Raw genomic sequence first — 13,115 nt, forward strand, 5'->3', positions numbered from 1 at the left:
TAATGTGATAAAGTTTATTTTAAAAGTTGATATAAGATGATATATGTATGTGTTTAACATTTTAATAAACTACTTGCTATTATTCATTATGTAAAATAAAATAAAAAATATCAAAAATCCAACTGCCAAATTAAATTTTCAAGAAATGAAATCAAACATTTAAATTACGATCAACTTTACTTTTACAACCGCGAACTTAACACTTAATTCTGCTCGTAGATTTACAACGCGGAGAAAATTCCGTATTAATAAAAATACGAAGCCAGTAACGCAAAGCCAGTACGACCGCACGTCAAGCCTGTGCACTGCCACGAGATCTGTACCCATGGAGTGCTTTCACTTTCGACCACCAGATGTCATAGCGACGAATGTCAGATCCCAATTGCGTGAACTATTTTAACATATATATTAGTTATTTATGCCTTCCAATACTCAAAATAACTGCTATATTTTTTAAACTTTTTTTGTTAATAACTTTTTAATGAATAACGAACGACGGCTAAAACCTTCTGAAGGTCACTCGGGGTCATAACCTTGACAACATATATCAAGGTCATTGAAATCGGTGAGGTCGCCCTTAATCTGAAGTTTTACCCAATTTTTCTACATCATAAATGCCTATGTGTTTTCTAATTTCCGCAAATTTTGAGATATTGGGCCATTTTTTTGTTTCTCGTTGGAGGAGGAAAATGCCTAATGCATACCCTAGGGCCGGTCCCTACCTAGACAGCACATAAAACTAAAAGATGACGAAAATATGTTTTTTTATAGTCATTTTTTTGGCTAGACGAAAAGATTTCTAAAAAAAAAACATCTTTTTGGCTACACGAAAAGTCGACTGTTTAATTGAACGAAAAACCATCTAAAAGATGTCTTACATGACTCTTTTTCTAATGCGCATGCGCAAGTTATGGAACAGCCATTTAACCTAGGCTAAAAGTAGGATCGACTTAGGCTTTAGAGCGTTGAAAAATTATGGTAGCGTTCAGCAGAGAAAGCAGATCAGTGAGCGTTTAGTGATTATTGTTTCTGATTAGTATGTATTATACGTTCTTCTGGATCTATCAAAGGTCTAAAAGAATACTTCAAATCACAGAGCACTCACTGATCTGCTTTTTTTTGCTGAACATAACCTAAAATTTTTCAACAAAGCGGAGGTCGCAAATTGACGCTAAGCAAATCCCTTTGCGATCTCGTTTTTAATCGTAACGCTATATCATGTGTAGGTGTTTATTTTAAGACTAGAACTTATTGCGTAAAATATATGTACCTATGTTATAACATGGGTTGATTCATGTGATGTGTTATTGTACGTGCAATCTATATAAAAGTGACTATATTGAGTATGTTTCCATCAAGGGTTAAAATCGGGTCAGACAGAGTCAAATTAGGGTGAGCACTCTTACGGTGGAAACACCAAACATGAATCTGAACCCTACTCACAAAATTTTAAGGTAAGGTCCAAATGAGGTTTGGTGGAAACATCGACATATAGAAAACAGACCCATAGTATAGACTACGCGATTCTTACATGAAAGCCTTCAAAAAGTGTCTGGTAGAGTTGACCTCTACCTCGTTCCTTCTTTGTCTATATACTATTGGATAGAAAGAGACAGCTTGACCTCTACCAGTCGCTATCTCTTTTCTTTCACCGGTCATATTTTTATATCACACGTGCGTGGAAAGTGGCCCATTCCGCGCGCGCCCTTTGTGCGACAAATAGCCAATTTTCCACGCGAGAAATTCCCCACTCGAACCTGCACGCAGTGCGGGAATATCTCATTCCTGCACGGCCTTCAGTGAGAAATCTCTCGCGCGTGCGGAATCGGCCATCCGTCGCACAGATGACGCGCGCGCAATAGGCCACTTTCCACGCACTTTGTAATATAAAATAGAATGTGTAACACGTGCGGGTTGAGAATTGGATACGAGTGCGGGTGATCGCACGAGCCGAAGGCGAGTCCACTCCGCACTCGTGTCCAATTCTCAACTTCCCGCACTTGTTACACAAATAACTATTCTATACCTGAGCGCAGTCCATACTATATGTAGATAAAAACGACAAAAGTCGAGTTAAGGTTAGTGTTGCCAACGGGATAACCTTGTGCTGATTTTCGACGATTTTGAAATAAAAAATAATTTCTGCATATTACTTGGTACTGTAAAATTAACATTATTGTTCTCAGATTTATGATATTTTATGATGTTCTTTGTTAGTCGCATAATCTTAATATCAGGCTACTGTTGTAAACAGCTGATATTTTGCACAGTTGGTTACGTTCAACCTTGCCGCAATCCTGGTGTAACTCTGATCCGGTGGAAACAGATAACCTGATCTAATCCAATTCTGACTCGACTCTAACCCAATTCTAACCCTCGGTAGAATATTCATTGAAATAAAATGTTTTTTTGTTGCAATAAAATATTTTTTTAAATTATAACTTTAAGTTTTATTAACATAAACTTTTTATTTATAAATCAAATTTATATAAAATATAAAGAACGAAAATATGTTCACAATACAATTTTAAAAGATGGCTAAAATATGTGTAATATCAGATGTCTTTTAGTCATCTTATAAATTTTGGCTATAAGACGACATTTAGTGGGACATAAGTCATCTTTTAGTCATCTTTTAGACATCTTTGTCTGGGTAGGGTTATGCCGGGCTTGCACCGGCTAAAAACCTCTTATTAATTTTATTACATTTATTTACTATTAATTAAATTTTATTATTTTAAACAAATTTGGCTTCCACTACACATCCTTCTTTTTAGATCATCCTTAGCGAATGGAATATATACACACATACAGACATTTTTTAAAAATGTGCTTTTTCAACGTTTTCGAACATTCTGAACACATTGGCATAGAAAATTGAAAAAAATATAGCACCGGTTTTAAGAAAATATGTCTATTACTGAAAAATTAAACTCATCGTCACCATCCTCGAAAAATGATAAAAATTTTAGAACCGGTTTCCAAAAAATCGGTTATGAAAAATTATACACATCATCGCCATCCCCAAAAAATTAGAAAAATTTGGGCACTGTTTTGGAGAAAATCGGTTCATTAATTAAATGAATAGTTTGCAGTCAGAAAAATTTTAGCACCTGCAGTTTCCAAAAAATCGGTACATTAATGGAAAATTAAACCCAGATGAAAAATTCTACACATCATGGCCATCCCCAAAAAATTAGAAAAATTTTGGCACCGGTTTCAAGAAAATTGATCCATTAATATTTATTATTTTTCAAAAAATTTGAAAAGTTTTGAAACCGGTTTTTAAAAAATCGGTAACGAAAAATTATCTATAAAAAGAAATTCAGCTTGATATCTCAAAATTTGCGAAAATTAGAGCAATTACGTACATGTTTTAAAACAGAAATTGGAAACTTTTTTATTATTAGCAATTTTTCTAATTTTATTACATTCTTTAGTTCTTTCTACTGCTATTTCATATATAATTCTTTAAGATTTGGTCAATTAATTCCCGAAAAATTGGAAAAATTTTGGAACCGGTTTAAAAAAAAAAACGGTAACAAAAAATAATACACATCACCGCCATCCCCGGAAAATTCTACCTCTGTTTTTCATATATGTATAATTTTTTAAGATGCGGTCCGTTAACAAATGAGTAGTTCGCGGTCAGACAGACAGACAGACAGACGGACAGAACGTCAGGTACTTATAATAATAGATAGTGGTAGAAAAAACTGAAGAATATATGTATATAATAGAATTTAAGGACTTGGTTAGTGAATGCGTGTGTGAGTGGATGCGGATTGCGAGCGTTGCGTGGGTAATTGCGAGCGACTGCGTTCACGGATAGATTCGGAGTGTAGGATAGAAGGAGAGGGGAGGTAAACGGCGGAGGAGGCGACAGAAGTGGAGGGAAGTAGAGAGACGTAAGGGGTGAGAATTAATTAAAGGGGTAAAGAGACGACTAAGTGAGAGGTTAGGATAGAGGGACGAAGGGAAGGGCTAGGGATAAATAGCCCAGCAAACAAAAAAAGATTGAAAAGAATTAAAACGGGATTGCTAGGAATTCAAGTAAGGACTTTCCGAATTCCATTTTGTCCAAAAAAGAGATCGAAATAGTTTCAATATCATGGAATTCCTTATTTTGGAAAGAATTTGTCTTTTTTGAATCCCATCCAATTCCGACACAAAAACGTAACAAAATGAATATTTTCGTGGAATTACTGAATGCCAGGTTAGGGATTGGAAAGTTTCGTCATGAATTCCATTGAATACCATTGATTCCGTTAACGAAATGAATACCATTGAATGCCAAATTAGGAATTAAAAATTTCCGTATTGAATTCAATGGAATTCAATGGAAATTATTTCAATCCCTTTTTTGGACAAAATGGAATTCCTGGCAATCCCGTTTTAATTCTTTTTAATCTTTTTTCGTTTGCTGGGAGGGGATTTCGTGCGCTTTACATACGGCATAGGGCATAGAGTAGGGTGACAAGTGAGAGGTTGCGAGTAAGGCCGAGTCCGCATGTAACGCGGCGGGCCCGTGCGTATTGTCAGGCGATTTACAACATGTAGAAGGACGAGGAAAGAGGGAGAAGAGGATCGAGGAAAGATAAATTGACGGAGAGAGAGAGATCGATATCAACTAGCATATTGGAATTTACGTATGATAAGAGGAAGAGGGACGAGCTAGAGAGACAAACAGCAGAGATATTCAAAAGGAGCAATATGATGGATAGAACACCACCTGGAGAGAAGAGATTGAAAGAGAAGGAGAGAGATACGGAAGAGAATGGAAAGAGGAAGAGTGAAGAGGGAGCTATGATAGCATTATTGAGAGAATTAAAAGAAGAAATGGCAAGTACAAGGATCGAGATACGGGAATTAAAGGAAAGCTGGAAGGCTAAGAAGGAAAGAATGGAGAAGAAGATAGAGGAATTAAAAGAAAGAGTAAAAGAACTAGAGAGACAAGGAGCCAGAGGAAAAGGGAGGTTAGAAGAAAAGATAGAAGAAATAACGGAAAAAGTGAAAGAACGGATAGGTAGACAGGGAGGCAAGGGGGAGTCGACGGGCGAGATAGGAGAGAAAGTGAGAAGGTTGAAAAGGATAATGGACAAGAGAGAGAAGAAGGAAAGAAGGAATAACATAACCATAAGAGGACTGAGGAAGGGGAAGAGCAGCCTGAAGGAGGAGGCTAAAGAATTTCTGGAAAAGAAATTCGGGATCAAAAAAAATGTAAAAGGTGTTCAAGTGGTAAGCAGGAAAGTAAAGGAAGTAATAATAGTAGAGATGGAAGATTGGGAGGGAAAGGAAACAATAATGAAACGGAAGAGAAAATTGTTCGGGGGAAACATATTCATTAATCATGACCTGACGAAAGAAGAGAGAGATGTACAAAGGTTACTGAGAGAACGGTCAAGAAAGGAACGAGTGAAAGGAAAGAAGGTAAAAGTAGGATATAGAAAAATGTATATAGAAAATGAGATGTATGTATGGAATGAGGAGGCAGAGGAAATAAGGAAAAGGGAGAATTTTCAAAAATCGGCCGAGTGGAAGGAATAGATGTGCAGTAAAAGAGGGAGGCAAAAGGAAGAGGAAGAGGAGAGCAAAAGGAAACAAGGATACAAGCGCAGAACTAAAGATGATCTTCTGGAATGTGGCAGGGCTGAAGAAGAAGGACAGAGAATTCTGGGAATACATAGAAGGATTTGACATTATAGGACTATGCGAAACGTGGGTAGAAGAAAAGGAATGGGAGAGAATGAAAAGGAATATGTCAAAGAAATTTGTATGAAAATGTCAATACGCGATTAGAGAGAAATGTAAAGGTAGGGCGAAGGGAGGTATAATAACAGGCATAAGGAAAGAGATAGAGGAGATAGGTATTAAGGAAGCGGTATTTGTAAACGGAATGCAGGAGAGGAGGCTGAGGGTAGAGGGGGAAATATGGAGAATAATAACGGTATATAATGGGGAGAAAATGAGAACATTACGAAGAGAATTAGAGGAAATGATAGAGGAAAGGGAGGAGGAAATTCTATGTATAAGGGGAGATTTTAATGCAAGAATAGGGAGGGAGGGTAATAATTACGAAGGGGACAACGACGGGGAAAGACGGAGAAGCTCTAAAGACGAGATAATAAACACGAAGGAAAAGGAATTTTTAAAGATGCTGGAGGAGAGGGGATGGGAGGTAGGGAACGATAATATAAGAGGTGACGAGGAAGGAGAATGGACGTACTCCAAAGGAAGAGAAACATTGGTGGTGGACTACATGGTAGTGAATCGAGAGGCGTGGGATAGAGAGTGATCAAGCTAACGATAGGAGAAAGGGTGGAGTCGGACCACCAACCTTTGGAGGTAGAAATAAGGGGAGGAGTAGAAAGGTTGGAGGAGATGCAAAAGAAGACAAAGGAAGTGATACTGTGGGACGAAGAGAGTATCAAGAAGTATAAGGAGAAAGCGGAAGAGTTTTAGGTGGAGGGGGAAGAGGTGGAAGACGTCTGGGAAAACCTGAAGAAGGCAGTAGAGAAAAGTATGGTAAGGAAAAGGATTACGATAAAAAGGAAGAAAATAGGAGAGAAGGATTGGTGGGACAAGGAGTGCAAGAGAAAGAAAAGGAAGCTGAAGAGGACATATAAAAGATGGAGAATGGAAAAGGAAGGAAAGAAGGTATATGTGAAACTAAGAAGAGGATTTAGGGAGATGTGCAGAAGGAAGGAAAAAAAAGACTAGAGAAATATGAGGAAAAAGTCAAGAGCGCGAAAACAGAAGAGCAAATATGGAAGATAATTAATAAGGAAAGGATGAAAAGAGTACCAATTGAGGAAGATATAAAGATGGAGGAATGGGAGAATCATTTTATGCAGCTGTTGGGATGAAGTAAAGAGGACAGGAGAGAGGAGGTGGAAAGAAGAAGCAAGGAAGAAAATGGGGAGCTGGAGATTCAGGATCAAGAAATTGAAGAACAGATCAATAACTTAAAGAGGAGAAAGGCGGCAGGAGTAGATGGGATAGCAGGAGAGGAATGGAAGTTCAGTGACGGGCGGATAAAGGGAAAGCTGAAGGAAATCCTGAAAAAGGTGTGGAGAGGTGAAGGTTTCCCGGAAAAATGGAGAGTGGGGCTAATAGCCCCAATTTTCAAGAAAGGTGACCCGAAAAGTGTGGAAAACTACAGGGGAATCTCCCTGTTATGTACTGCGTATAAGATATACGCAGGAATATTAGCAGAGAGGCTAAGGAAGGAGGCAGAAGAGAAGAAAATTCTGCCGGAAACTTAAGCAGGTTTTAGGAAGGGCAGAGGGACGATGGACAACGTGTATGTGTTACAGCACGTTGTCAAGAGAGAACTGAGGAAGAAAGGAGGAAAAGTATATGGGTTCTTTGTGGACCTAAGGGCGGCCTTCGACAGAGTGGACAGAAAGATCTTATGGGAAGCAATGGAGAAAAGAGGAATAAGAAGAGAGATAATTGAAAGGATCAAGGAAATCTATGAAGGGACGAAGAATGCGGTTAAAGTGAGCGGAAAAGTCTCCAACTGGTTCTGGACGGAGAAAGAAGTAAGGCAGGCGTGCCCTTTGAGTCCGCTATTGTTCTCGATATTATTGAGCGCAGATGTGGAGGAGGAGATGAGGACAGGGCAGGCGGGCGACATGAGGGTTGGAGCAGAAAGGATATGGACACTAGCGTATGTAGATGATCTGGTGCTGCTGGCAAAAAGTGTGGATGGAATGAAGGAGATGATAAGGAGACTGGAGAGATACCTAAGAAGGAAAAACTGCAGTTGAACACAGAGAAGTCGAAAATTATGTGCTTTAGAAGAGGAGGAGGCAGAGGAATGGAGATGGGATGGGAATGGGAAGGAAAGAGACTGGAGGAAGTTAAGGAATACAAGTACTTGGGATACGAGTTGAGGAGGAATGGAAGCGACGACGGACAGATCAAGAGTGCAAAGAAGAAGACAAATATAGTGATGAGGCAGGTATGGGGGTTGGGGGAACGTAGGTTCAGGGATGACTTTAGGAGAAGGATGATATTATTTAAATATTTAGTACTTGGGGTTATAATGTATGGGGCAGAGATCTGGGGTTGGAGAGAAAGAGAAGAATTGGAAAAAATACATAAAAAGTATGTAAAGTGGACCCTTGGCCTCGACTCCTGTACGCCGGACTGTATAGTTTATAAGGAAACGGGGAGAGTAAAGCTAAGTACAATTGCGGGAAACAGAGCAGTAAGGTTCGAGGAAAAGGCTATAAAGATGGGGGAAAGAAAATTGGTAGTAGAATGCGTGAAGGAAAAAGAGAGTGAGGGACAATGTTGTGTGTTTTATAGGCAAAACGGATTTAGTTCAAAGAGTATAAAACTACTGAGGGAGAGAGAGGCGGATATAGGGCAAGTAATAGGGCAGAGAGAGAGAGATTGATTGATTGATTGATTTTATTATGCCCAAGCAATAGCTAAAGGGCAAAGAATGAATACAATATGCATTGAATACATGTAAATAGAACCTGTTCATGTTCATGCTCTCTCCCAAACAATACACACTTAAAACTAACTTACAACTAACTCGCCTTAAAAATTAACGCAACTTAAAACTAAGAGATTCACAAGAACAAAAGTCCAAAGGACCCATTACTCAGATTCAGACGAAAGCAAATACTCACGAAGAAGGCTTTTGAATAATGCAAGAGAAGATGCAGATGTAATTTCATCGGGAAGAGAATGCCAAAAATATATGGAAGAAAGTTGGAAGGAATTTCTATAGGTGACCGTTCTGTGAGGAGGAATATGAAAGATTTGAGGAGACAAAGCAGCAAGTCGGTCAGATCTTCTGAGTAATGGGTCAAGTGGAGTGAAAAGTTCACTTAAGTACAAAGGTGAAGACAAATAGAGTATCCGGTACATTTGACACCCGAGAAAGTACCGCCTTCTGTTATCCACCAAAAGCCATCCCAAGCGACGCCTATACTGAGTAATATGCTCATCCCGCCGCAAGTTATATATGAATCTGATGCAGCAGTTCACTAGTCTCTGTAATCTGGTGTTCAGTTCATCACTCAAGCCATGATAGACTAGGCAACAATAATCTAAATGGGGTAGAATTAACGTCGTCACAAGCTTAATCCTCAGCTTAGTAGAGAGAGAGTTTTTATTGAATTTCAGCTTGTGTAACGCCCAGTGAACTTTTTGCGAAACATGCATGACATGCTTCCTCCAAGAGAGATTAGATTCAAACCAAACACCAAGATTTCTCACCTCACTAACAAATGGTATTTGTATGTTGTTAACCATTATAGGAGGAAGAAGGTTGAAATCAAAGTTGTTGACATTTCTACTACTGCCAAATATTATAACCTTAGATTTGGCAGGGTTAAGTTTCAGACCGTTTGCCGATGCATAATTGAAAATAGCATTAGCGTCCACAGAGATTAAGTTAAGATTGTGAAGAATGTCCGGAAGGTGGACACGCACGATAAATCTGGATGTCATCGGCAAACATCATGTGTTCGGTATATAACAAGACCTTACTTATATCATTAATGTACAAGGAAAATAAAGGTGGACCCAGCACAGAACCCTGAGGTACACCACATAACGTAGGTAGCCACGACGAGAGATTACCTGCATCATCGATCACAGACTGAGAACGACCCGTTAAGTATGAATAGATCCACATGAGAACAAGGTCAGAAAAACCTAACTCTTTCAGTTTAATCAGAAGTTGAAGATGCGGGACTGTGTCAAACGCCTTACTGAAATCAAAAAGGACCATGATCATTACCAGCCCACTGTCAATCGCCTTCTTAATGTCATCACTAACACGCAGAAGTGCCGACTGAGTGCTGTGACTTGGACGATATGCGGATTGTCTTGGATTTATAAGATCATGCTTGATTAAATAGTCCATGATCTGCGTGGCAACAATCCTCTCAAGAATTTTAGACAATTCAGGCAGATTAGCTATTGGTCGCGTATCAGACGGAGATGAAGGAATACGGATCTTAGAGAGAGGACGGATAAGTGCCTGCTTCCACTGAGATGGAAATGAGGAAGTTTCCAATGAACGGTTGAATAAGGTAGTTAGACACGATGAAATTGTAGGCCAAGCTATTCGCAAAATATAGAGAGGTATGCCGTCTGACCCTGACGCATAAGAATGAAGAGGTCCCACAGAAATGAGTCTATGGACCATATCTGGCGTTATAGTGGAGAAAACAAACTCCGGACGATGGGATGGACAAACTACCTGGTCTATAGCAAAAATAAAATCAGTGTATGAGCAAGGTAACAAATCAGCAGAAACTGAAATGTAAAAAGAATTTAATTGATCTGGTGTGAAAAAATGTAGAGGAGAAACCAAGGTTGATTTTACAAGACCAAGGCGAGCCAACTCTCTCCAAAGTTTTGCTGGATTAGTAATGTTTTTGAAAGAATCAAATTGAAATTCGCTTTTGGCACGTTTAATGTCGGCATTCAGTTGGTTGCGAAAAAGTCTATAGGTGTTGTAGCCAAGTAAACTGCCAGAACGCTTTGCCTGCTTATATAATTGGTTGCAAACACGCATCCGGGTCTTGAGATCATCGGTGAGCCACCGCACTGGAGGCTTCCTGATTGTAAATACACGAATCGGGGCAAATGTATCCAGTGCCCTTAGCAGGTTACCGGATAGCACCTCACAGAATCTGTCAACGTTCGCGTCATTAATCACCTCATCAATTTCAGACCGCACAGAGCTAGCGATGGATCCAAGATGTTCAGAGAACACCGAACAGTCAATGCCTCTGTAATTTCGCCGTGATATAGAACGCTCAGTTATCGGATCACAGTTAAGCAACATAGACAGTGCAATGACATCATGTCCAGCAATAAAAGGACTCTGAGATTTAGTAAATGATGACACTTTTTCAAGGTCATCTACCACCAACACATCAAGCCATGAGTCTGAGGTTGCCGTATGATAAGTTGATTCAGAGTTCACAATATGTAGTGATAAGCTGGACATGAGTTCACGCAAATAACGCGCTTCAAAATTAGTCGATAATAGATTACAATTAAGATCGCCACCAATAATAATATTTTTATAGAGATGAGAGAATCGGCTCAATGACTCAACGAAATTGCACAAGAGGAGACCTTTAGGTCTTCTATAAATGGACGCAAATAAAACCGATTCTCCATCTAACAGACGTACTTCGATGAGAAGATATTCAGGTAGATTATCACAGGCATTATCAGAGGTAGCTATAATCTTAACCTTGAGCGATTTATGCACATAACATGCCACTCCACCACCCATCCGTCCCACTCTATCATGACGAATCAAAAAGTAGTCAGTTAGGGCCACTGTCACATCTGAGATGCTCTCATTGAGCCACGTTTCAGAAACTGAAATAATGTGATAAAAACTAGTGGAGAAATACAGTCTGATATAATCAATATGTGCCCGCAGAGAGTTTGCATTAAACTGAGCTACGTGAAACTGAGTGGACCGCGAAATAGAGCCACGATGCAGGACGGAAGGCAATGAGTGATCGGAACGGGCACGTCAGACGAGCTTATCAATGTCTGCAGCTGAATCGATCTTAATTGCAGGCTCACCATCCGAGTGCCTCACATGGATGCGACCTCCCCTTACCCAGACATACTGATAGGACTTGTCCTTAGCAACACGCTTCGTGTGCTGCAACAATTCATAAGTGTCCTTAGGGAGCAGTTCATTGACATGCACGTTCCGATCCGAGCTGCCACCACAGACCTCCCTTTGCGTAAGCACACGCCGTGCCCGTTTTTTGGACATAACAGTGTCACGTACCGCGCCCGAAGCTAATGTAACAATATAAGAGCTCGTGGTAGAAGTCGGTAACAATCGGTCACCAGCCACCGGCGGCAGAGGCTTACGAGCGACGGCCCTAACGTTAAGAACGTGGCACGACAGCTCAGGGATTTCTAATGTCGCAAATACATTTCGAACGCACTCCAAGGGGGTAACAGACATCGCGGTAGGAACACCTGAGATAATTAACTCATTCTCAGACTGAGCTCGCGTAGCAGAGTGAGAGCCGGCACGGTTGCTCTTTAAATTACGAATCTCATCCGCAAGAGCACTACACTGTTGCTCCAACTCAACAATCCGCTGACTGTTCCGCTCGACACCGCTCGCAATGCTGTTTAGTCTGTCAAGCTTGTCATTCAGTTCATTATTCGTGCGCCGCTGCTCTTCGACGAAAGCATTAAATCTCGAATTCGTTTCCTCAGCAAAAGCAGAAAATCTCGAATTTGACACCTTCATTTGCTCAGTCAATTGTTGAGATATTCGAAGTAAAAGGTCGTGTGAATTAATATCTCCCTGAGACTGTAATTGAGACTGTGCCTGAGCACCGGTACTTACAGGAGTAGTCATAATGTCTAGATTAAAATTGTTTTCGGCCTGCGGCGTAAGCGGAGTGTCATAGTGCTTCACCAGAGCTTTGCAGCAATGGTCCGCGTATTTTGTCACAGAATACGGCTTGACGCAACCGGGATGGAATTGTTTTTTGCATTCACACTCAACCAATGCATTCGCAATCGATTTCTTGCACCTGTAGCACTCAGGTATAACACGCTGCATAGTACAACGAGAAAGTAAGGAGCCAAACCAAAAAGATGCAGTACTACAATCCAGATGGTAATAGTACTCTCAAGAGCCCACAGATGATACAAGATTGTCGAGATGGTATTAGTATAATTAGAAGCCCTCGGATGGTAAAAGACTGCAGAATGACTTGATGTTCGCAGATGGTAACTCATGCATGAATCCAGGTGCAGAGATAGAAATGTGCAGAACTGAGAAAAGCAGGAGCATGCGCAGCAAGAGTCACGTCGATCCAGATCGATGAGGTAAAAGTGAGGTTAGAAAAAGCAGCGACACTATACCTCGAGATATCCAGGACAGCAGTTGCAAGGAAAGGAAGATGCAATATCTATCCTGACAAGCAACAATAGACCTGCTCTGTCCTGTAACAAAAACAGCCCAAAGGCAGCTCACGGCAGAGGTGGAGTTCGCCAAACACGGAGCAAGGTAACACGGCAACACACGGTACTCACCGAGAGAGAGAGAGAGAGAGAGAGAGAGAGAGAGAGAGAGAGAGAGA

At 40.3% G+C, this 13,115-nt stretch overlaps 1 protein-coding gene across 1 annotated transcript; it reads left to right on the plus strand.

The window, feature by feature from the left end:
- Window positions 1–4,713: 4,713 nt before the first annotated feature.
- LOC112461769 (uncharacterized protein PF11_0207-like) lies at window positions 4,714–5,547 on the plus strand. The gene has a single exon (XM_025027147.1). It carries the CDS (start codon window positions 4,714–4,716, stop codon window positions 5,545–5,547), a length of 834 nt encoding a protein of 277 aa, XP_024882915.1.
- Window positions 5,548–13,115: the final 7,568 nt, after the last annotated feature.

This window comes from Temnothorax curvispinosus, unplaced genomic scaffold (genome assembly GCF_003070985.1).
Source record: "Temnothorax curvispinosus isolate PA1 unplaced genomic scaffold, ASM307098v1 QBEX01011751.1, whole genome shotgun sequence".
Classification (NCBI taxonomy): Eukaryota; Metazoa; Arthropoda; class Insecta; order Hymenoptera; family Formicidae; genus Temnothorax; species Temnothorax curvispinosus.

Excerpts from the sequence above, each read along its gene's own strand:
- LOC112461769 (XM_025027147.1), top strand. The coding sequence starts at position 4,714 with ATGATGGATAGAACACCACCTGGAGAGAAGAGATTGAAAGAGAAGGAG.